Source organism: Bactrocera neohumeralis, chromosome 2 (assembly GCF_024586455.1).
Source record: "Bactrocera neohumeralis isolate Rockhampton chromosome 2, APGP_CSIRO_Bneo_wtdbg2-racon-allhic-juicebox.fasta_v2, whole genome shotgun sequence".
NCBI classification, from domain to species: Eukaryota; Metazoa; Arthropoda; class Insecta; order Diptera; family Tephritidae; genus Bactrocera; species Bactrocera neohumeralis.
Window position 1 is genome coordinate 74,440,971 of NC_065919.1, and position 25,402 is coordinate 74,466,372.

The following is a 25,402-nucleotide window of genomic DNA, read 5'->3' on the forward strand; positions in this document are numbered from 1 at the left end:
GAAGCCCTGAATTTCGAGTTGGTCACATTTTACTATGCAGTGTGTGCTCACCCTAAATTTGTTCCATATTTTTACCGATAATTCCATAAAACCATCTTGCACACATCTCCAATTGTTTTTAAATGGTAAACTAAATTGTTGGTGCCTTCCAACAAAGTTGCAAAAAATACTGTATAAAATGGATTCCGGGACTGAGGAAAAAGCACCAGAACTGCCAAATGATCTCCCTGAGCAAAGAATACAACGAAAACGTCGCCATACGGATAACGTTGAACAACAGAACGGTGACACTGTATCTAATACGAATTATGGAGCCGTGGCGGAGTATATACCTGCTGCAAAGGTGCGCGGTGTTGTTGAATCCAACCAAGTTGGTATCACAGACTTTCCGGACGAGCTTCTTTACGAAATATTTAAAAATCTAGACTCCTGGTCGTATTACGTACTTATGCAGTAAGTATGCCGGTTTCTTATTTATGACATACATATGAATGTACATACATCTGTTTCTATATCATTTCAGCTGCTGCAATCGTTTCTATACTTTATTGATGGACCGACGGTTTTGGCACCATATAGATCTCAGTCAAAAACTATTACCATTAGGTATACTTGAATTTGTAATGGAACGTACACATCAAGGGACTACAAGCATAAAATTGAGAGGTCCATCTAGAAAATATACAAGTGCGGAAATATTGAAGTTTAACAAAGCGTTGGCGGACACTTTCGCTTTGCGAAGTACACAATTAAGTATTTTGGAATTACGTGGTGTTACAGTAGATCTTAGGAATGTAAGTAATTATACCATGCACAGACTATATTAAGTACTCTACGAAGTTTGTAACCCCCAGAAGGATACATCAGATACCACACAAAACATATAAACATATAAAAGATCAGCTTGACGAACTGAGTTGATGTAGAGTGTCTTTCTGTCCGTCTGTCTGTATATACGCGAACTAGTCCTTCGTCCTTCAGCTTTTGATGTACCATTCTGAAATTTTGTACACTTTTCTGCCCGAGGAGCTGCTAATTTCTTTGATCCGCTTATATCGGACCACTTTAGTATACATATATCTGCCTTACAAACTGAATATACAAAAAAGTTCTTTTGTGTTATTGTTCAAGGTAACGGTAGAATCTCCGAATAAATTATTCAGTTCAGACCACCCTAGCATATAGCTGCCATGGATTTTCATTTGTAAAGGCTATTATAGTTTTTTTTTTCTTATTCGTTTCTTTGTAGGTACGAATTGTGAATTTTCCGAAAACTTTAAAGCGGTTAGTTTTTAAAGATTGTAATGTCTGTAAGCCACCAGAAGAACAAACGGTTTTTTCTGGTATTCATACACATCTAGTGAATTTGGAGGTATGTACATAAACTTTATTACGATCAATTCAGGTCTATATTCATTCTCACCTTAAAGGAACTTGGTATTGAATTCTGCAGTTGGTTTGAACCTTATTACATCATGATGATATCCAAAATACCTTCACTGCGTTGGCTTAGTCTCAAAGGTTGTCCGCGATTGGGTGATTTTATACCGTATGGTAGCATGGCTGCTCGTTTTGGTTTTAAAAAACTAGAGGTAAGTATATATACTTATATGCATATTTGAGCATTCTTATTATCAACTAAATATTGCCTGAAATTTTCAGTACTTGGATTTGCGCTTTACACCTATAACCGATTCAGATGTTCAATGTTTTAATGTGGTGCTAACATTAAAAGAATTACTACTTGAGTGTCCCTTAAATATGCGTGCCAATGATACAAAAACTAGCTTATCGACCAAAAATAAAAGTAAAGATTCTGATAGTAAAGATTGTCAACCGTCTACATCGAAGGCATCAGTCTCACGCGAAGACAGTAATTCACCTATTAATTCCATATCTGTAGAGGCAAATTCAAATACGCCCGGACAAGAGGGCCGTGACGATACAACTCCGGATCAACCAGAACAGCCGACTTGTGCTAGCCCACAACCCTCCACATCATCCTCTTCGTCTTCTACATCATCCTCATCGCCTTCATCTGCAATGAATTCACCCTTCGCATCACCTTCGCGCTTAGCGCTAGACAATCCAACAGACAACAACAACGCCCCAGAACCGGCCGGCAATGTACCATCCCGCAGCCGATTTTTGCCGCGTCCAGATCAAGTTATATTCTTAGATTTTGTAAACCGCCGTCCCAGTATACGGCATGTGCGTCCACCACCAATATCGGATAATCAAATCGATCAAATGATACAACATCCATTATTTTGGAATATAATCAATCCATTGGGCGGACGTGAAACTAGTAGGTCGAGCTCTGGGTCAGGGCAAGTACCGCACTTCAGTCATCACCCATGCTGTCGCCAATATCCCATTTCAGACCGTGGAATTTGTTGCTTTGGAAGACCGCAAAATCCAGTGGAGCCTGGTGTAATTTGGATTCGTATCGGCAATCGTCCGAGCGAAAATAGCTTTGTAAGACTTAGTGTAAGAAATTATAAAAAAGTCACCGACATCTCACTGCATCATCTCGTACAATGCTCACCTGAGCTCATATATCTGGATCTGAGTGGCACCAGCGTAACGCGTGAGGGTGTAAAACGCTTCAAAGCTGGAAAACCTGAATGCCAAATCATAGCCGATCATCTTATTGAGTCTAACGACCCGGATATACCGACACTAGATTAATTCTAAAGTACGTTTATACACATGGTGCTGTAATATTTATGCTAAACTAATATGCACACACAATACTACATACATACATATATAAGTATATGTATATTTCTCTTAACATAGTTAATAAGGATGCATATGATACTTGTTGACATAAATTTTATTCAGAAATATTATTTTGAAAGTATATATACATACATACATATAAAATGCATATGCAGCGGAGAGATAGTTTTCACAATGTTTAAAAAGATAGTGATAATAATAATTGAATAAATATAGGAAATAATAAGCTTAGTCTTCCTTCGCCTCATTATTGGATGATTCCTCCTCATCGTCATCATCGTCGTCGTCGTCGTCCTCATCGTCCGTATCCTCGGACTCGGAGTCCGAACTTTGACAATCGGCAATTTCACCGGTGAAAAACATCACAGCCTTTGGAATTACGCGCTCCTTCAGATAGAAGCCGAGCTCAAAATCATTTTGTAAAATAGCCTAGTCATGCAAGCTAGTTGAATTATATAACTGTTATAATTATATGAATTACTTGCATTTATATCGCAATAGTTTGGATCCTCCGTGTCTTCGGGCAGTGTCGGCGGACTGAAGAAGTCGAAAAACGAAGTGTATGCTGCAAATTTATTTCGTTTGTTTAATTCCGAAGTTGACAAAAAAAATATTATTTTAATTGTATGTTTACATTTTTTATCCTTTTCGCTATTGTTTTGCTTCCAATCGATTTTACAACCTTCACATTTGTAAATTTCAGCACCATCATACGAAAGCGGATCATCCACGTCGGGCAGGCAATTCAAAAAGTATGTTTTCGTTAAAATAGTATTCGAAAAAAATTCATTCGGCTCAAAATGAAATTCAATAATGAACATAACAATCGGGTCGTTGCACAATGTCGATCGTATATCGGTGAGATGCTGCAGTTTAACAAGCAAGATACTAAAAATACAACAATCAACTTGCACATGTTCGTGTAGGCCACTTACCGTTAGTATTTTTTCATCCTTTTTGCTTATAAACTCCGTGTAGGATGCCTTGAGTACACGTAACCAAAAGTTTGACAAATTGCTCTCAGTGTTGGTATCGTCTTGTGCCTGCTTGCGGTAATCACTGAAAGCGTAGGCAATAAGGTTAACGGTAAATGCAACTTTTTTTTAATTAACTATTAACTAAGTGAAACTTACTCGAGCAGCTTGGCGCGCTTTTCGAAAATTGTATTATGCTTAACCTCAAATGCTTTTTCCATATTATAAATCTCTTTTTGCAAATCCACGTCCAGCTTAATGGTTTCCAAGTAAAGCTTTTTAAGCTCAGTTATTGTTTTGGACTCGTCCTCACTAAACTTTTTGTCCTAGAAGGAATATTTTTATTAGCAAGTTTCATATAAGAAACCGTTAACCTTATTGCATATTCCTACGAATATTTTATAAAGAAAAATAGTAAGAAGCTTGCCAACTAATTGAAATTTTATGTTTTTTTTCAGTCAGAAAGAATTTTACATAAAATTTGTTACGCGAAATAGTTTCCTTTGGCGCAAAAATATAAAAAATGCAACAAAAGCAATAACGAAGCACCCTTGTAGCTTGCTGATTGTGCTTGATGCTAATCGCAAAAAAATATAGAAAATTAATCGAGTCTTCAATAATTAAGGTAAGTGGGTTTTGCTTCTGGCTATAATAAGAACAAGAAAACAAGTTATCTTCGGCAGCACCGAAGCTGCAAGACCCTTCACAGGAGCATTTCCTATAGCATAAAGGGTATCAAAAAATCTTTATCTTGGTTTTGATCGGTTAGTTTGTATGACAGCTATGTGCTATCGTGATCCGATCTGAACAATATATATTCTGAGATTGTAGTATTGTCTTGGAAAATATTTCATTCTAAATAACGTGAAGATATCTTGTCAAATAAAATAGTTTTCCATGCAATGATTTGATTTTTACCGATCACTTTGTATGGCAGCTTTTTGGGAGAAAAGAACGTGTGCAAGATTTCAGTTCCATATCTCACAAAGAGAGGCAATAGTTCGCTTATATGCAGACAGACGGACCAGGCTAAACCGACTCAACTCGTCACGGTGATTATTTTTAGATAAATGTTTCCGACGTTTTCTTATGCGTATTACAAACTTCATGACAAAAATTAACTGTAAAACAGCGCCCAAGTTAGCATTCTTTCACTCATCAACGAGTACATGCAGTGAACACTTTCCCACTGACCGTTACTCACCGCTGTTTTCTTGGCGCTTGCTACTGAATTCTGCTTTGACACTGGAATCTTCGGCAAGCTGCGCATCTTCATTGATTCCATGTTCATTTTTTACAGTTATACTGGCTTATGAAGCTGAAAATAACGTAAATTGAAGAATTGAAATGTTTTTGATTAAAAGGAAAAATAACATAAATTTTTGTTTTTCAAAATTTAGACACTAAAAGACAAGCCGAAGCTATTTTTGACGATTTGGTTCGTTCGTTTTTATTTCTACGAGCACAAGTAGAATATTTATGCATGAATGTGGTATGGTTTCGGATGTGTACAATGTATGTGATTGTGTACAATCCTCTCTGCTCTTTCTTTTGTCTAAAAAATGTGTATTCTTCCTTCAGTTTGGTCAACAGTTGAAGGTGTTCTTGCTTTGCATGCGGGCGCCGCTCTTGCATGGCCTCATTCAAAGTCGTTCCGCTCGGCTTCATAACACTTTGAGGAAGGTTAAACTTGCGTGGCGTCGTAAAATTTGTCGTAGATAAATGTCGTAAAATAGAGTTATTTGCGTAATATCGTAACAAGGATTAAAAGGCAATAAGGGTTTGGGCTGGGTCGCCTGATAATCCATAACAAATGATTAAGGTTATAAAATTTCACGTTCATCAATTTTCATTTGGTAACTGTATATAAATATTTAGTTACCGTTAATCGGTGCTTATATCTGAATGATCAATGAAATAAGACATCGTCTTGTCTGAGAATCCTGTATAAAAGTTATTATTTTAAACTTCGGTTTAAATATTTGTCGTATAAAAAATCTTTCGTCCTTCCTCCTTTTGTGTAATTTTGCATGTTTCTTCAAATTTTAAAAATTCGGCCAATATGACGTTATTCCTTGCAGTGTTTCCTTCGTTCCAGACATTGTAAATTTTATCTCAAAGACCTGTGTAAAATTTGATTAAGATTGGTAGTTCGCGAGAAACATAGGCAACCAACGATCTAAGAGACTACTTAGCTGATTTCGAGTGCCATACTTTTCATGGCTTTATGTCCAAAACTATTACTCGGATCAACTTGAGCACTCGGTCCAATATACTAGAGATTTCGAGAAAAACGCGTTTAAAATTTCAACTATCTGTGAAATACCTGCGAGCTCTTTAGAACGCTGCCATTCAAAAACTATTCAAGATACGATCTTGCCAGGATATTTTTGAAAATATATACTATAGAAAAAGTACAAAAAAATTCATTTGTTTGAAAGTGTTACTCTTAAAACAGTTACAGTTAGTAGATGAGGTGAAGTGAGATCTCATTTGCATTGGAAATATCGAATCAAGAATAGGCTTCGTTGAAATTAGAATAAAATCGAATTTAATACCGTTAACAAATATACATACATATGATTGCTTTTCATGTTTTGGAGATTTCATTCATGATCAAAAATTGTTGAAAGTTTCGTAGCATTAGAAACAAAGCCCCATTTTTTAACCAAAACGTCATATTACTTGTTTTTCTTATTACGTCGGATTACAGCGAATTTTTAAATGTTTGGTAACATTTTTGTTGTACTTTAGGCCTTTTGCTTCTTCATTCTTGACATGATCTGAGAACAGGAAAATGTTGCTGGTGTTTGTATGCAATTCAGCAAAACACTAACGAAAGGTTGCTTCGACAATAAACTCTGACTATCCGATTAGGTCCTTTGTTCCATCTAAGCTCTATTCGGTAGTATATATGTACATAATTGCCGGTAACTGCAAAATTCTTTTATGTGTCTTCTGAAGTTTAGGTCTAACTTGGCTGGTATCTGTTCATAGTTATCCATATTTGGTAATCAGCAACACAAACTCTTACTTTAAATTAGACTTTGGGAGTGGTATATCTCTCAAGACTTCGCATGCTCTGAATAAAAAACTTCAGGCAGATATCGGCATTTTAAAGGTAAAAGGGTAGCAACTGCTCTAAATGCCGTGCACTGCACTGGTTTGTCTTAAACACAGCGACAAAAGAACTAATTATGCCTCGAAGTGTAATTAATCCCTAGCGGGCGATTCGGTACAGCCTACTGTTGCCACACTTCATGCGGAACGTACTTCAGTAGCTGTAACTGGTTGGCGGTGTCAATGAAGCAGCGCATCGGCAATTATGGCACAAACGCGTTGTCCTGTGTCCAATTGACAAACGCTTATTGCTTACTAATTGAAGATACCGAATGCGCAGTACCGTTCACTGTTTACCATCCATCAGATACTGCAAATGAACAGAAGCAGAACAAATAACGCGCCTGTCGCAGCGCCGTAAGACTCCCCAAGCACCAACCGCTCCGCCGGCGCTGCTGCCAGCTGGCCGTTTGCTCATTTCGGCGCGCAGCTCAGGCGACCTGTAGAGTCGTTCGTCCAACTCCACTCACTCGGGTGGGCGCCAGCGCGGAGGACACGCTCGGCTGCACTCAGCAATGTGCCGCGTTGCATGCCACCGGTGGTGGTAAAAGTCAACAATGAGTCACGAAAGCTGCACGGAGCCTCACCGGGCGTCCAGCGAGGCGCATTCAATGAAATCACAAAATACTTGGCCGAAGTGCACGAAGGAAAATTCGTTACGAAATGGGCATGGAAAGACAAACCAAAGCGAAAGGCTGTGTGGGAGCAGCCTGCGAACTGAAATGAAACGAAATTATGAGTGGGAATACATACGTGTTTACAAATGTACATACATATGTACTTGTGTGTGAGGAAAAAATGGCGCAAATGTAAACAAATTCAGCGAAGCGAAAGAAAAAGTCGCCGGACCGTTGAGCGTGTGTGCTTGTGTGCGTGCGTAGACAAACGATTATGTGTGTCGCGATGTGCATTGTTGGCGTCACATTTGCAGTTATTAATTTTTTGCGGCACACGCTAAACACCTTGGGGAAATTAACTTAAAAAAATAGTTTCATTTATTTTAACGTCGCCCTTTTCGCAATCCCATTTTGCTAAAGACCGGGCAAGAGCAAATGTAACTCATACTATATACATATGTTTGTATGTCTCTAAATAACGACACTTTCTTTTAGACATTCTTCATCAGATGTATGTACGTATGTATTTATAAATGTCTGCAACCTGTTAGCGTGTTGTACTTTTCTTATTTGTTAACCTTTGAAAAGCTGAACACTGATTGCACTTCAAGCCTCTTGCATTAGGCGCCTTCAATTAACGGTATTGTAATAATACTTTAATAATCTTTTTCCTTTTCGTAGAAGCAACATTCATTCTGTTCGATCTCTGTAAAGGAATTTCAGTCGTTAAAGATGGTAGCTCTGAAGATACAATCGTAATCTTGTCTTCTTCTGCTGATCCTTCTATAGGAATCTGAACTCGGCGACATATTTTGAGTCTTGATATCTCCCGTGTTAACATTTGCTAATGCGGTCGCTTTGGAAGAATGTAAAGTATATTTCCGATATTACTATAAGCGAAGAAGCTGTCCCGCTTTCATGTAAATGGATGATACCCACATATGTTCACTGCATTAGATTGGGTTATATTCTTGGGGCTTGGTGGCAGGTTAGGGCTGCGTTCATTTCGAAGGACGATAAGAGATCGCATGTGTCGGCTAAGGATATCAAACCCGTCAGTATCTCCTCTTTTTTTTATTGAAACGTTATAGAAACAGATTGATTTGCACATAAAGGCTAGTACCTATTGCGAAGGTAGGTCAGTGGACAGTGCTTTGCGCACTTTTGTTTCCTGGCTCGAGAGGACCATAAGGAACAAGGAGTTTGCAGTGGGGACCTTCCTCGATATCGAGAACGTTCTACCGGAAGCAATCATTATAGCTTTGAATAGGTTAAAGGTTTGATTGAACCTATCTCAGGAATCGGGGCAATCATAGTATCGTAAGTAATTGGGCTGCTGAAAACGGCCTCTCCATACATCCTATGAATACCGAACTGGTTTCCCTGTACTGCTGCAGGGGAGCCATAAGCAAAAGATGAGGACTCTCACCAAAAGACTACCTTTGGCTCTATGAAACCATAATTAAGCCTATAATGTTCTACGGAATTTGTGTTTGGTCGAAAGCGCTGGATAAAACCACATTCGCTAAAAAGTTGGCCAGTGTTTAACGGGCTGCTCTAATCAGCATTTGTAGAGGTGGTGTGGCAAAATGTATAGCCACGAAAGCTGCGCTCATACTAAGAGAATCTGGGTTTTTTGATAACTGCGAGCTTGAGCACTCTGGAATCCTCGCACACTTTGATTTTATTCGAAAATACTTGGGTTGTCAAACCCAGGGTAAATCGTAGGAGATCCAGTGAACTTTTCGTTCTCAGCAAAGGCCCACATTTCAGTGGTTGGACTGGACACTATCCGATCGGGATTTATGCAGAAAGATTGAATATCTTACCATATGTCAGCTGTATGGAAGCATATGTATCTATATCTGAATGAATCATCTCAACAGTTCCTTTTCGAATGTCGCGCTTTTGATATCTTGGTGAAATAGCGGAAATCGAAATAAAACACCTAAGCACATTTCTGATTGGTTCAGGGAGTTTTTGCCGGTAGCTGGTATTCAACTACAGGAGTTTTTCGATTGGCATCACAAAGGGATGTACACAATACTCTAAGTGGGATACCCTCTCTAATGATGAGGGCTCAGTAATTTTTACCCTAACCCCTAGGCTAGCAGACTCTTTCCCGTATGTAATTTACAAAAATAGAAACATCGGCTCCATTATATGTATATACAGACCAGTAACGTCGAAGACACTCCTTAACGTCTTACAATAACCCTATATTTTGTTATGTAAAATTTAACCCGGGATAAAGAAAATATACATATATATATTTTTACCGTTATCAAATTTTGGCTTTCGGTTTCGGCTTATTCTTGGAGCAGCACTATTCGCTAGCTTGTTAGACAGTTTCGATGTCATATTCAGAAAGCCACGTCTCCACACTAGTAATAATGCGTGTGGTAGGATAGGTAGGGTCCTCAGCTACGTTATCCAGCAACTCTTTTGCAACTTCTACTCCACGCCGTTTTTGCAAAAGGCACAGGTCTTTTGGGAAAAGCTCAGCATTGACATGCTTCATGCCTAAATTATTAAGAAAAATGTGTTTAGTCGACCCATAATGGATGTAGATATCTTCTGTTATTTTTCTGGGACCGACCCGTCGATTTTCTACACTGTTGGTGGATGGACAACTCGTGTAACTTGTGTGAGTAGAGACTACAAAATACGTTTGCAATATTTACAATAATTCCGCAGCGGTGGAACACAACTTCAATCTCGTTTTTCCATTTTTTTCATAATAAAAATCGCCAGTCAAACCATTCATAACCAATGAGTTGCCTAAAACACACTAGTAACAATTGGAGATCAAACTTCACATAAACACAGAAAAGTTTGCATCAAACTTGAAACTTGTTTTCATCGATTGTTTGCTTGCACAGTTTAATAGGGTCAGTCCGAGTCATATTTGATCAGATGGTATCACTAAAGTCATCTCAATCAAACACGCCCACTACCTATATAGCGGAATAATGGCTTTTAACGTTGAAGCACCAAATCAAGTTATGGCCTCCAAAAATCGACTGCATACGAGGATCTTAGAATCCTTCCTTACTCTTTCTTATTTTTCCTCGCTTGCGAGATGAGCTAAAAGTATGCAGTGATGCAGAACACTAAAATGACGCTTGCAGCTCATTGCAGCTGTGAATTAAATGTCACAACTAAACTAAAATTGTTGTACGTGTAATAAGTTTTCTCCTAAAGCTTTATTTAAAATGAGTGGGTGGCTGTGTGTGTGTGTGTAACAATGGAGGCGTCGTGCGTGTGAGCACTGCGTAGGAGTATGCATGGGTGTATGTGTGCAATTCCAGACAATATTACAACTTATTGCCACATCCGTTTCCGCAAACGATTTCATTGAAGCGGAAATAAAGATATCCAATAAACCGTGTTATTACCGCTATTTTGGTTTTACATGAATAGTTTCGCATTTAGGTGCGCTTGTTTGCATGGCTGTGTGTTTGTCTGTGTATGTGCTGTCAATTATGAATGCATGCATTTGCAATATTGTTGGTGTTGTAGTAGTAATACGATTTCAAAGCTTTTTTGTGCTATTAATGATTTTTCTGATTAACTTTTTTGAGCTTAATGCGTATTTCTTGTAGGATGTTGGGAGTAGATGGGGTGTTCCAGCTTTTTTTGAAAATAATGTGATTCGTATTATTTTTAATAGTTTCTTGATACAATTGAATTACGGTGCTCTTAAAATTTTCCTAACTTAAATCTGGTAATACGTAAAATCTTTGTGAAAAAATATTTTAGGTTTCCTACTTTTTTTAAAAAAAAAGCCACAAAAACTTAAAATTTAATGGGGAATGTTTATTATCATTGGAAAAAATATTCTTTGGCATTTATTATTCGAAGATTATCTCTTTCAAATTGTGGCCGCGTCTCCGATGGTCCTTCCGTTGAATCCAATTTTCGATGACTCGTTCGAGCATCTTCAATAGGCGCTAATCTTTAGGTTGTTCTTCGTCCCAAATGCGATAATTTTGCTTGTTTACATACCCATTGAGCCAGAAATGGGTCCCATCGCTGAATAAAATTGGCTCGAAAACGTCGGATCTTCTTGGGAATTTTTTAAGGGTCTCATGAAGCAAAGCAATGTCGGGAAGGTCGAGCGGCTTCAGATTTCAACGTAAAAATCCGAGATGCTGTGAACAGCGCCGAATCGACTGTCTACGGTCTTCGTATACACTCTCTGCTACATTTTATTCCCTAAAGTACTTCCAAGCCTTGCTGACTTGTTTTTTTGGAAAAACTGAATATGTCGCAACCATACCTCTAAAATAACGCAAAGCAGTAAATTCTGATGTGAAGATGCATCAATCTATACAACCTCAAAGCGAGCTCTCACACATCGAGTGAAGCAATTGCATTTTTGAACACTCAAAACAACGATTTGATGAGATAAGTGATAAGAAAAGTGAAAGCATAGTTGGTTTCAAAATCACACAATTTTTTCGAAAAACAGCGTCGCGTTAACGGCTGTGGAACAATGTTTTTCGACTATCAGGATGTCGTATTCCTTCCGACCGGCCAAATGAAAAAGGCGTGAAAAGAGGCGGAGATTATGGGCCGACAACTCTTAGTTTTTGCATCATGATAATACACCGTCGCATACTGCATTGAATTTCAATCAATATCGTGCCGCAACCACCGTATTCTCCTGACTTCTGGCTATTCAGCAAATTCAAACGAGCGGTCCGGGGAAACTGTTTTGAGCCAATTAAACGTGAATTGAAGTCTATTTCGGAAATCCACTTTAACAACTGTCGAGGATTGGAAAAAACGTTGGCAAAAGTGTATTGTTTTGAAAAACTTTAAATTGAAATCTTAAAAGTCTTACTATTTTTTGCTCATATGTAGTAGTACTTAACACATATGTATGTATGTAAAACCATTTCTACATAAATAAATTTGCAAGCAGATCCAATTTAGTATTTTTGTTCTTCACCAAGTTTCACAAGTATGAGTATGAGTACGTAACGCCAACTTGATCTCCGTGAATGGTATATATGTGCACTTGTATGTAAATATGTTGTGTATGTGTGATTAACATAAATGTCTGCTGCTAATTTCTACATTCATTCATTACTTAATTTCTGTGCACATGAAAACACACACGTACACATATACACGCATGCTTACACACACACTGCAAATTTATCTCCTTCATTAGTGGCATTTTGAATCTTTTTGAATGGCGATAATGAAATTTGTACTTTGACTGCAGGTGAATGTGGGGTGTACACGCCGCCATTATTGCAACGAAATCAACAGCAATATTCATGCGCACATACAATTACACATAATACATACATATACACATAGTGCATATGCAGCGTGACGCCTGACAGAAGTGCAAAGACAGCAATAAAGTTTTCAAAAAAAGTATTTCTGAGAACTCTGCTCACAATGCGTCGCTGTGTGGGTTGACTGTCAGCAGGTGTGCATATCGGGGAAAGTGTTTCACATACACATACATTTGTACATATACAGTTTTTCATAACTCCCTCCTCTTGCCGTTGTCAATTCTACTTCCGTCAGTGCGGCTTCCAATAGCAAATGACTACAAATCGCACAAATTGTACGCAATAATTGTAAACATCGCTGATTTAATGTTGAAAAGATTTCGAAAATCTGCGTTTAAGCGCCGGTGGTGGGGTGTGGCAGGGGCCATAAACTAGTAGCGCTGGTTTTATTGCGAAAGTTTTCCAAAGTTTTCATGCATACGAAATATGATAATGTAGTTATATTTTTCATTACATTGGTAAACATATCTGTACATACATATGTACACATCAGAACTCTCAGAACTCTAGTGTAGCTGTGTAGTTTAAGTTACGAATATTTACAGAAATTAAATGTATATTAAAGAAAGATGACTGGTTTTTGGAAGGTAAATCGGATGTAAATTGGTTAACTGTTTATTAGTCAATACATGTACATATATAATATAAATCGCCACCTTTGCAAATTTCATAGAAACAAGTAAGGAAGGGCTAAGTTCGGGTGTCACCGAACATTTTATACTCTCGCATGATAAAGTGATAATCGAGATTTCATTATCCGTTATTTACATATTTTTCAAATACCGTATTTGTGTAAAGTTTTATTCCGCTATCATCATTGGTTCCTAATGTATATATTATACAGAGAAGGCATCAGATGGAATTCAAAATAGCGTTATATTGGAAGAAGGCGTGGTTGTGAACCGATTTCACCTATATTTCGTACATGTCATCAGGGTGTTAAGAAAATATTATATACCGAATTTCATTGAAATCGGTCTAGTAGTTCCTGAGATATGGTTTTTGGTCCATAAGTGGGCGAGGCCACGCCCATTTTCAATTTTTCAAAAAAGTCTAGGTGCAGCTTCCTTCTGCAATTTCTTCCGTAAAATTTAGTGTTTCTGTCGTTTTTTGTTAGTCCGTTAACGCACTTTTAGTGATTTTCAACATAACCTTTGTATGGGAGGTGGGCGTGGTTAATATTCGATTTCTTCCATTTTTGAACTGTATATGGAAATGCCTGAAGAAAACGACTCTGTAGAGTTTGGTTGGCATAGCTATAGTAGTTTCCGAGATACGTACAAAAAACTTAGTAGGGGGCGGGGCCACGCCCACTTTTCCAAAAATATTACGTCCAAATATGCCCCTCCCTAATGCGATCTTTTGTGCCAAATTTCACTTTAATATCTTTATTTATGGCTTAGTTATGACACTTTATAGGTTTTCGGTTTCCGCCATTTTGTGGGCGTGGCAGTGGGCCGATTTTGCCCATCTTCGAACTTAACCTTCTTATGGAGCCAAGGAATACGTGTACCAAGTTTCATGACGATATCTCAATTTTTACTCAAGTTACAGCTTGCACGGACGGACGGACAGACGGACGGACAGACGGACGGACAGACAGACATCCGGATTTCGACTCTACTCGTCACCCTGATCACTTTGGTATATATAACCCTATATCTGACTCTTTTAGTTTTAGGACTTACAAACAACCGTTATGTGAACAAAACTATAATACTCTCCTTAGCAACATTGTTGCGAGAGTATAAAAATGCATTAAAAACTTTAATCGAATAATAAATTGGCAACTACTCGCGGCGAAGAGGAGTCAAAGAAATAATTTGCATTGAATCTCTCTGAATATTACAATTACAACAAATTCATATACTATATATATATATGAATGTATATGTACATATGTAGCATGTATAGTATGTGTGCAGATAAATATTCAATGAAATTACGCGCAAAACTAATTGAATGAAAAGTAAAAGAAAGAGAGACAGATAAAGTGTATTTTTCAAATATGTGTGTATATTGTGACAAAAAATAACCCGTAAATTGTAGTTAAATTCCTCAGGCATATAATATTTCAAAAATATATATTTCGTTGAGTTGGCAGGACTGTCCTTAATTACTATGCCAAATATGAGCGCGATCTGTCAACAAGTTTGTTTACAGCAGCTGTATAAGTCGGTACACCTCAGTGGTGCGTTGCGATTTTTACAATGGATAAAGATATCGAATAATTTTGTCTCATCTTTTGTATTTCTAACCAACCTTTTGTGTGCAAGATCGTTGCGAATGTTGGAATAGTTTTATCAATTTTATCAGAAATTAGTTTTGTCAAAAACACAAGCCTACTAGTGGTACAAAGCCTTTAAAGACGGTCGAATGATTTCTAGCTAGTTCGACTCGTCCCGATAAAGCTGATTTTTTTTTTCAAAAAGAGCATTGTAAACAAGTCTCTTTGGACATGCTTGATATCGCGAATTCTGATTACACATTCATGGAGATCATTATAACTGTCTCTGAGACATGGGGTTATCAGTTTGACATGCAAACAAGTCAACAATCATCGGAATGGGGGGAAAACGAGCTGAAACCAAAAAACAGCAAAGCCGCTCTAAAATCAAGGTGATGCTCATTGTTTTCTCGACATTCGTTTTTTGGTGCATCATGAATTTATTCCGGATGGACAGATAGTCATTAAGGAGTTCTATTTGGCCGTATTGAGGCGTTTGTGTGAGAACATCCGTCGAAAACGGCCGAAAAGTACCTATACCATCGCATCCAGCCACGATTGTGACCGAATTTGAAGCCAAAAACGTAATTACTACCATCGATGTTTCATTTGTATGATCAAACATTGACCTCAAAAAAACATTGACCGCTAAAGGCCATCGCAAAAAGTGAAAAAATATATATTGATGAATAATTAAATATTTTGCGTTTTATTTACAATTTTCAGGTACTTTTTTGTCACAATGTATGTATTATATACAGCCTTAGACAAATAAATAGTACACTTCTGAAAAATGATGTGGTAAACTTATATAGATCGGCGCCTTCCATATATTTTCTGTTTATAAGGTTTTGTACTGCTCGTTTGCTTTGCTGAAATGACTGAGTTCATACTTTTTGGTGATTGAACTGTTGCCACCAATGCAAAGGTAGATTCAGTGGCTTTACCGAAAACAGTAGAATATAGGTCGTAGAAGTAGACCTCTCCTTTTTTAAGCTATATCTCCTTTTCTTGTGAGACCATACTCAGAAAAAATTTAGTTTTAAACACTCTTGGTTTGTTAATGTTCTTCCACAGAATCTGACTTAAATTTTCCAAGTTTGGTACATTTTTTATGCGTGTTTCTTCTAGCAAAGCGGTATATTTTGGTGCTAAAAATCTGTTGTATATTATTTCCCATCACACTTTTAAGGAAGTTGGATTCCAATTCCAATTAGTAGGTTAATTTAACAGAAATTTGGTTTTACCATAATTTAGTTTGAAAAGAAAAATTGCTTGTGTCTTATGTCCGGAATTTTAAATTAGAAATCAGAAGACTCTAAGGAAGACTCCAACCTCTCGGGAAGTTTTAGTTCGATTAGGTAAACGAAACATACTTTAAATGGCGTGTTCAGAATACCTGATTTGAAGTTTTTATCAATTCCCAAGATCTTTAAAGAAGAAACTAAGCCAAGCACCTAGTTCAGATGCAAGAACATCCATAATATTATTAATATTACTGCCATTGTGCTCACATGTACAATATATTAAGAATATTATAATTCTTATGCAAATCACGAAATGTGCCACCTTCCACTCCGCAAATGTAACAACTGCATTGCACTGTTATATGGAAGGAATCATCTGCAGTGCGAAGAAGAAATCGCTTTTGGCGGAATTCAAACAATTGAAAAGGTGAAATAAACGAAATTGTGCATGTGCAGCATCAAACGGAATCGCAGTCAATGCAATTCGTGTTCGTATCTAACGGCATTGACGACAGTGCTGATGCACCGTTACTGTTGCTGCTGCTGCGCCATTGCCACTGCCAGAGCGAAATGAATACGTAAATTGTATTATTAATATGAAAATAATCCAATAAAGCTTATTTTGTATGCAATTTGGCTTAGGAAGAAAACAAAAAGAAATCAGTAGATTTACGAAATTTCACTTGAGCACAGCGACGTCAGTCGACGGTGACAGTGTTAGCTACATAATTGAGTTGCTGACGGAGTTCGGCTGCACATTCCTCTGCAATGATGCCAGTGTATGTGTATATGTAAGTGTGTGAAGATATGAACGTAACGGTATGATGTTTTCATATTGCAATTGTTGGTGGTTTGAGCAAAGGTTTATATTGTATATATGCAAAATGCAAATTAATTTATGTGTGTGTGTGTGTATAAATGTGTTAGTTTGATGTTGTTGCACTCTTAGCTGCCTAGAAGTCGCAACAGGAAATAGTTTAATTAAAGTTCCAGGAAAATCATTATGGGTACTTGTCGTTTACAGGTGGTAAAATCCAAACGGCATACATTCTCTATATGTATGTAGTAAAGATGTATGGCAAATGCAGTGGTTGACAAATGGGCTTTGTGGTGGTGCTTATTTCGTGTATAAAGTAGTAGCCAAGAGATTATTTTTACTATTAACAAGATAATACTTAACAAAAGAAATTTCAAAAGGAATATTTTTACTCTATATCTACGAATTTAGTCCGCACATTTATGGCCCTTTCATGTTATCAATCAGCTGATGCTTCGTGGTCAATATTTATTATGAATTATGAAAAACTGTAAAAATATTGTTTAATTGTCTATTTTTATACTCTTGGGTGACTGTTTGTCTGTCTGTCCGTGCAAGCTGTAGCTTGAGTATAAACAGATATCTCGATGAAACTTGGTATGTGGGTTCCTTAGTACAAAAAAAAAGAGTTCGTAGATGGGCGTAATCGAACCACTGCCACGGTCACAAACCGCCATTAACCAAAGACCTATAAAGTGCCATAACTAAAAACTAAAGTTATAAAACATTAATTTTATTTCTCTCGAGGGTCAAAATTGGACGATAGATGTGGCAGCGAGAAACGCTCGACTCATTTGAACCAAATTTGGTATTTCTCTGACCCTTTTATGTTACAGTGGGATAATGGGACATATCGGACCGCAGCCACGCCTACTTCCCATATAACACAAGTTAAAATTCTATCTGGTTTTTGCCATTCGAGTATACATTTCAAGAAGAAATTAATATAACCGTATGCAACTTTGCACGAATAATGTCTTTAGAATATGCCACCTTATGGCCAAAAATTATCCAAATTCAACAAAACCTGTTCAAGCGTCTAGGTACCGAACATATGGAACCAGTACCTATAATTGGCTTTTTACCGAAAATATTGGTCAATGTTTCAGATTTATAATCGAAATTCAGAGGGAATCCTTTCCAGATAGCAGTGTCTCTGTGGGCAACAAAAGGGTTATATCGGGTCAATACTTCCCTGAGCTGCCTATACGTATGGTAATATAAAGATTTTCTAGCTTCCCGGTGATGGGTAAATGGGTTATTCTAAAAACTACTTTTTAAATTCATCTTGAGCTTCGCCATTTTGTAAATTATCGATTTTTTTTAATCCTAGGTCGTTGTACATAAGTATAACAACCTCAGAAAGAGAATTTTTTTTATGCTTCATATACGGGGAAGGCCTGCCTCAATGTAGCAATGCAAATCCTCTCTTTCAAAAAATACTTAATCTTTTTTTCAAAAATGTTACACTGTACTATGTTGAAAATATGTATAAATTATCCTCAAATTTTTAAAACAATTGATGCAGCCGTTTTTTCTTAATTCTTAAAAATCGCTTTTTTAGGCTGTTAAACTTGGTGTGAATGCAAATCAGATCTTACCTTAGCCACTATTTATTTTTAGCTTGACGCAATCCAACTCATTCTTATTTTTTTCTTGAAATAAATTTTATGGATTCTGTTATGTAGGTATATTCCGAGGATTTATGTTAACTTCTGCTGTTACAACTTCAAAAAAAATATCCCTATCTTTAAAATAAGTACTTTCTGCTTCGTTGCTGTAATGGCGAACGCTGCTTTCAATAACTACATGCTCATAAAGTTTGCAAACCCCTGCATTTAGTTTATCTGTGAAATTGCAATTAGAAAATTTTGTGTACATCCTTTCTTAACAATTTCACACCTAAGAATAAATAAACTGTTACATTCATGCATGCTGTAACCGGCGGGTAAATCCATTAAACACGAACCAAATTCACGACAAAAAAAATGTCATGGCGTATGAGTAACAATTGTATTTTGTGAACATAAAAAGTTGAAATAAAGTAATAAAAAAAATAAAAAAAATAAAATAAGAGTAATGGTAGTCAATTCATGACTCGTGGAATCACATTTTAGTCGTGCCTCTAATGAATAATATTTAAAAATAAAAATAATAAATACAAGGTGCGTTCCAAAGTAAACAGGACTTTTTGAATCTAGCGCCCGCTGGCGGCGCCATCTATATGTCGACTGGTGCGTTAGAATCTGCTATCTTTATCGATAGTCCAGTGAGAATTTCATGACTTTTCATTGATTGGAAGTGAAGTTATTGCGTTTTAAGTGTCAGTGTGTATGTGTTATCGGTGTGAAAATGAGCTTCGAACAAAGAGCCAACATTAATTTTTGTTTCAAAATTGGTAAAACTTTTACCGAAGTGTGAAGTTGATGAAACAAGTCTACGGCGATGATTGCCTATCCCGTGGCAGAGTGCACGAGTGGTTTCAACGTTTTCAAAGTGGTCGTGAGGACATAAATGACGATCAACATTTGGGCCAATCAAAATCCGTGATCACCGGAAATTCTATCGAAACTGTGCATGAATTCATCAAAAATCAGCCGAAATCGTCATTGAAATTCATGGAAATGAACATCTTCAAAACATCGATTTATCGCATTTTGACCGAACATTTGGGCTTACGAAAGGTGTGTGCACGATTTGTTCTGCACAAATTGACTGACGACCAAAAATTGCTCAGAATCTAACATTCGAAGGACATCATTAAAGAGGTTATTTGACCAAAAATCAAATTTTAACCATTAACTTCTCCCCGTATTCACCTGATATGGCACCGTGCGACTTCTTCCTTTTCGGAAAAATGAATTTGCCCATGAAAGGAAAACGTTATGCAGACGTAGAGGCCATTCAAAAGGCTTGCACCGGCATACTCTCGGCCATACCGACTAATGAGCTAAAACACTCGTTCGACATGCTTTTGGACCGTGCAAAAAGCTGTATTGATTGATTTTGCCGAAAAAACCATTTGCTCTGTTTTTTTTAAAGTCCTGTTTACTTTGGAACAAACCTTGTAATATAAATATTTAATTTTTATTTAATTAATTTTTAACAAAGAAGTAACTAACTAGTATTTTTAGTAAATAAATATTCTCCTCAGCTGTATTACTTATAGCACAAAAGCGTATAAAAAAATCTTTAACTTGATTTGGATCGATCAGTTTTTATCACAGCTTTATGCTATAGTGATCCGATTTAAACAATATGTTCAGAAAACTTTGGACAAATAATCCGTGCCGAATTTCTTGCAGATATCTTGACAAATGAGATAGTTTTTCATACAAAGTCTTGATTTTGCTCGTCCCGTTTGTATGGAAGCTATATTCTATAGTGTTCCGGTTTGAACAATGTGTCCAGTAAATGTAGCCTTGCCTTAGAAAACTCTCCTTGCAAAATTTCGTAAAGATATCTTATCAAATAAAAAGTTTCCTCTACATGGATTTGTTCGATTAGTTTGCATGGTAACTATGTTCTAATTATAAAAATGAGATGATCGCGTTTCCGACAAATGAGCAGTTTTTTGGAGATGAAATGACGTGTGAAAAATTTCAGATCAATATCTCAAAAATTGATAGACTAGTTCAGTCGACTAGCTTCGCTTCTCATTCCTGCTCTATTTTTCAGTTTGCAGTTTACTTAAAATTTTCTCTATAATTTCCTTCAGCTATACAGTTTTAGAATCTTTAAGTCATTACTGGAATAACCCACAGAAGTGCAACTTTAAAACAATGGGGCCTGTGGAAAATATAAAAACGAATACAGAGCATTTTATTGAGCAACTTTAGTATTGTTTACAATATTCTTTAACTATATGAGAGAAAATTTATTTTGAAAAATTTGATTTTGTTTAAACTTCTTTAAAAGCAATTGAATTGCCGATTGTTTGCACCACTAAATCACTCCCAACCGGGCATCATGCAATATGTACACTCATTTAACAGTAAATGCACAACAACTTATGCAAGTTGTTACGCCAAAATACAAACTGACGCCCCTCATGACTCAATGTGTAAGTCTGCATGTGTGACTCTGTGTGTGTGTGTATTTGTTGTGCAGTGTGCCTTAAGTTACGAAGTAAACTTGGCGGCACAAAAATAATAGGGGAATGAAGCCAGTGGAAAACTCAAATTCTCCACACTCTGTTGAAATCTACACACACTCATCCACACACGCACAACGGCATAAGCTGTTGGCACCTTAGTTACACACGCGTTTATACAAATACGAGTGTATATGTAGTGGTGTATGTGTTTATTATACACATATGCGCATCTGAGGTTATGCATGAAACATCTCGAAAATTATAATATGCAAAATTGCTTTTGCTTGCATTTGTATGCTTTCTTCGGCGTGCGTATGTAAGAGTGTGTGTGTGGCAGTGCGCCGGTATGTGTCACCAGGCTATGCCGGCGTCTTTGATGAAATGCATTTAGTGCGCTCCAGTGCTTGCTGATTACGCTGCTCCTGCAGCGGATTTCTTCCATTCACTCAGCCCAATTTAGGAATTACACTACTCGGCAAGCACATGCATACATACCTACAAGCTGTGCCGTTCGCACGTCCAAATATGTGCGTACAATTGTATGGGTGTGTGTGTGTCTGGGGCGCTTCACGACCTTTTTGCTCACACCAACACCCATACATATTACATAACTCACGCCTTCTTTCCCTCCATCATTGTATTATATTAGTTTTTGGTTATTTCAAGCTTTTAATTTAATCTCACAATGACGTGAGATGGAGTTTTTAATTAATTTAACAAAATCTGTTGGCATTGTAGCCAGGGTTATTTTGGGGTCAAATCTGTTTTCGTAAACTGTAGCCAATGATAACAACTTAATAAAGTAATTTAGAAATGAGAAAATGCAAAGAAAGCAGATTTTTTTTTGCAAAGAAGACGTCACTACAGTGTATGATCGTGAAACTTAAAGCCAGGGAAAGAAAATAATTTCATTAAAATGTAGTGTAAAATTTAAACTCCTTTGTTATAATTTTGAATTTTGGCAAAATGTTCTTTTGCCTTTTAGTCTTTATTTTACATTCTTCTAACTTACCTTATTTAGATGGTCAAAAGTGGCCTCGAAAAGTAGTGAAGTATAAAGAAATGAAACATTAAAAGTTGCCTGCAATTAGGCGCATCATTACTTTGAGCAAAGTCACAAGCCTAAAACGTTATTCTTTTTAGAAATGTTTCTAAATGTTAGCGCATCTTAAGAAAGAGCAGCCTGTCATAATATTAGTACCAATATCATGACCACTTGATCATTACAACGGATTGAAAATTCACATCTTTTTTGCTACCTCCAGCTAGCACAGCGCTAAATACTTTGAGAGATGGAGAATTTTCACCCCTTTCAATAAAGTACCACAATACTCTGAATTAACTTAAATGCTAGTCATTCGTCAAATATTTATATTCCTGTATACTCCATATGTTAGCTGTCTGACCGATCGGCTTTTTTTTTGACGAAAATATATAGAGAACATAGCTCTGGTCCTCGTTCTCTACTCTTATAACTTCGAGGAAAGCATGGGAAGGCAAAACTCGCTCTAGCTTGGGGCTTCTTGACCACCGCATCGTCTTCGAAGTAGAGGTATTACTGTTCCGGAGCGCAGATTCCTTCAGAGTGGTGACTATCCACTCCGATAGTAGGGCCGTGATTTCGCTGACTGTGCGTTCAAGACTAGTGAAGGGATGTATTACGATATAACTATTAAATAGCTAGTATGATTGCAGAGAATTGGAGACTATGGCCAGTGTATAAAATTAATAAAAATAATGAGCGATCGCGTTCGCTGTGGTTTGCTGTGGTCTGCTGTGGTCCGTGGTTGCCGGTGATCTGTCTGTCTCTCTGTTCTTAATTCGTCTTCGTCAGTCCGGTCATTTCTGTTTTCTACACAGTGTTGCATTTTTATTTAAGATTATTGTCCGTTTACACATTCCGGACAATAAGTCCGCAACGGCGCTTTGCCTATGGTTAATATTCAACTACAGAAGTCTTTTCGTCTTGCTTCACAAAGGACTGAATGTAACAATCTTAGTGGGATCCTTCCTCCATGCCGACGGATCAGCCATCTAACGTGATCTGTGCGTAGTGGCAATCGGCCTACTGAGCGTACTGTTCGCAACACCAACATCCATCTTGGGACCCACTATTCATTATTGGAAAGAGAAAACATAGCAGCCGTAGCTGAGAATGCACACGAAGACCATAGAGAGTCGATTCGGCGCCGTTTGCAGCAACTTGGACTGACGTATGGAATGACTTGGCGCATTTTTCCTCGAGATCTTAAATTGAAAGCGTACAAAAGAAGAACTGCAGCCGCTCGACCTTCCTAAGCGCCATGGATTCGCTCTATGGGCTCTTGAATCGCTCCAAGAAGACCCGAAGTTTTCGAACCAAATTTTGTTCAGCGATGAGGCACATTTCTGACTCCATGAGTATGTAAACAAGAAAAATTGCCGCATTTGGGACGAAGAGTAACCTGAAGAGATTCAAGAGCAGCCATTTCATCCAGAAAAACAACGGTTTGATTTGTTTTCTGGGCCGGTGGAGACATCGGCCCATATTTCTAAAAAAATAATGCCGGTGAGAACAATGGCGACTGTTATCGCGTCACGATAACCGACTATTTGATGCCTGAAATTGAAGCTCGTGATGTTGGGGAACTTTCGGTTTCCACAAGACGGCACCACTTCCCAAACATCACATTAATCAATGGATTTATTGAGAGAACATTTCGGGGAGTAGATAATTTCACGTTTTGGGCCTGCCGATTGACCACCAAGATCGTGTGATATCCCTGTGGGAATATGTAAAGTCTAAATTCTATGTGGACAATCCCGCTTCGATTCAGGTCTTGGAGCAAAACATTACGCGTGTCATTCGCTAGTTACCAGTCGAAATGCTCGACGAGTCATCGAAAATTGGACTCAATGCATGGACCATCTAGCCGCGACCAATATTTGAAAGAGATAATCTTCAAAAAAGTTAATGCCAAAGAATATTCTTTCGAATGATAATAAACGTTGTCCATTATATTTGAATTTTCTGTGTTTTTCTTTAAAAAAGTAGAGAACGGATCACTTTTTATATATGTATATGTATATATAATATAAAACTGAACAATAAAAGGGAAGACCAAACCCTTTGCAGAGTTTAAAATTTAACATATTCTAGATCGTTAGATTTTTTGAAGTTCGTTCACCTGGTTGTAGAGACCTTCGTAGATAAAAGCTCTGTTTTTATATTTTATAAAAAGTGGCCAAGTTTGAACTTAAAGAATTGTCTGGGGAATGCCTGGTTGATTTTAGGATTATGTTAAACCATTTTAAGTTTTGTATTTAATTGCCTAAAGTTTTTTATACATATGTATACTTATGTATAATTTTTTGTTCAAATTAACCTCAATTCTTTTCTGTTCGCCTTAAGGACACTTGAAGACTCCAATTTTAATGCGCCGCCGCTAGACTTGCTCGCATGACGCTTAAACTGCACTTTTCGATTTCACTTAAGTAAATAAAAATGTATTTCAGTTCTCACTTTTTTCCACCAATCTCCAGCACATACATTATGCAAAACCGTACAAACCAATCTTCTCCTCCAACCACAGCGTGTTTGTGATTGTGTTTGAGTTCGTAAAACTGTTTGTCAATATTTTTCTATGCAAATTATGAGAATAAATTACACAAAACAATCGACGAAACCGAAAAACAAGTCAATAAAAAATCACATTACACTCAACATGCCGCAGGGTAGGGTCGGCTGAGCGAATGCAATGCATAAAGTTGGCAAATGAGCGATAATGGAGATTGACAACGAACACCAACGAATGCACAGCGGCAACGCACTCGCAGGAGCGTGAGCAATAAATGAATGGGAATTACTGTGTCCGCGCGACGATTGCGTCGGCGGGCAGCATGAACACGCCCATAAAATCACAAACGCTAAGTGGGTGGAGTGAACAAGACAATAAAAAATTAAAATGAAGACAATAATGACAATCACAAACCACAAATGTCAAAATAAATTATCAATAAATTTCGCGGAGAAAGCATAGCAAAGGACGATTGTGTGAAAAGCGTGCACATTCACCAACTCACCACACATTCGTTTGCCCTCCGGCCCAGCAGTAAACGCTTGTTTGAAGTTTATTATTTCATTTTACTTTTTATTTTTTGATTTTTTTCTGGCATCACTCATTTGACTCCATGGAGCAATTGTGGTAGCACAATGTACATACCGTTTCCAAGTAAATATATGTATATCTATGTTTGTCTGTTTA

At 37.3% G+C, this 25,402-nt stretch overlaps 2 protein-coding genes across 2 annotated transcripts; one reads left to right on the forward strand and one right to left on the reverse strand.

The window, feature by feature from the left end:
- Positions 1-99: 99 nt before the first annotated feature.
- On the forward strand, positions 100-2,976 carry LOC126759443 (uncharacterized). Its single transcript, XM_050474261.1, has 5 exons — positions 100-453; positions 524-794; positions 1,250-1,372; positions 1,431-1,592; positions 1,663-2,976. Exons 1-5 carry the CDS (start codon positions 179-181, stop codon positions 2,689-2,691), a joined length of 1,860 nt encoding a protein of 619 aa, XP_050330218.1. The 5' UTR covers positions 100-178; the 3' UTR covers positions 2,692-2,976.
- LOC126759451 (nucleosome assembly protein 1-like 1) lies at positions 2,822-24,823 on the reverse strand. The gene is made up of 7 exons (XM_050474271.1): positions 24,524-24,823; positions 4,924-5,037; positions 3,879-4,045; positions 3,681-3,804; positions 3,380-3,611; positions 3,231-3,310; positions 2,822-3,174 (listed from the first exon to the last, which is right to left on the reverse strand). Exons 2-7 carry the CDS (start codon positions 5,008-5,010, stop codon positions 2,974-2,976), a joined length of 891 nt encoding a protein of 296 aa, XP_050330228.1. The 5' UTR covers positions 5,011-5,037; positions 24,524-24,823; the 3' UTR covers positions 2,822-2,973.
- Positions 24,824-25,402: the final 579 nt, after the last annotated feature.

Coding starts and splice junctions, on each gene's coding strand:
- LOC126759443 (XM_050474261.1), top strand. CDS start 179: ATGGATTCCGGGACTGAGGAAAAAGCACCAGAACTGCCAAATGATCTC. Junction 454..523: donor TCGTATTACGTACTTATGCA/GTAAGTATGCCG, acceptor ATATCATTTCAG/CTGCTGCAATCGTTTCTATA. Junction 795..1,249: donor TTACAGTAGATCTTAGGAAT/GTAAGTAATTAT, acceptor GTTTCTTTGTAG/GTACGAATTGTGAATTTTCC.
- LOC126759451 (XM_050474271.1), bottom strand. CDS start 5,010: ATGAACATGGAATCAATGAAGATGCGCAGCTTGCCGAAGATTCCAGTG. Junction 3,612..3,680: donor AGGATGAAAAAATACTAACG/GTAAGTGGCCTA, acceptor GTTAAACTGCAG/CATCTCACCGATATACGATC. Junction 3,311..3,379: donor TAGCGAAAAGGATAAAAAAT/GTAAACATACAA, acceptor ATAAATTTGCAG/CATACACTTCGTTTTTCGAC.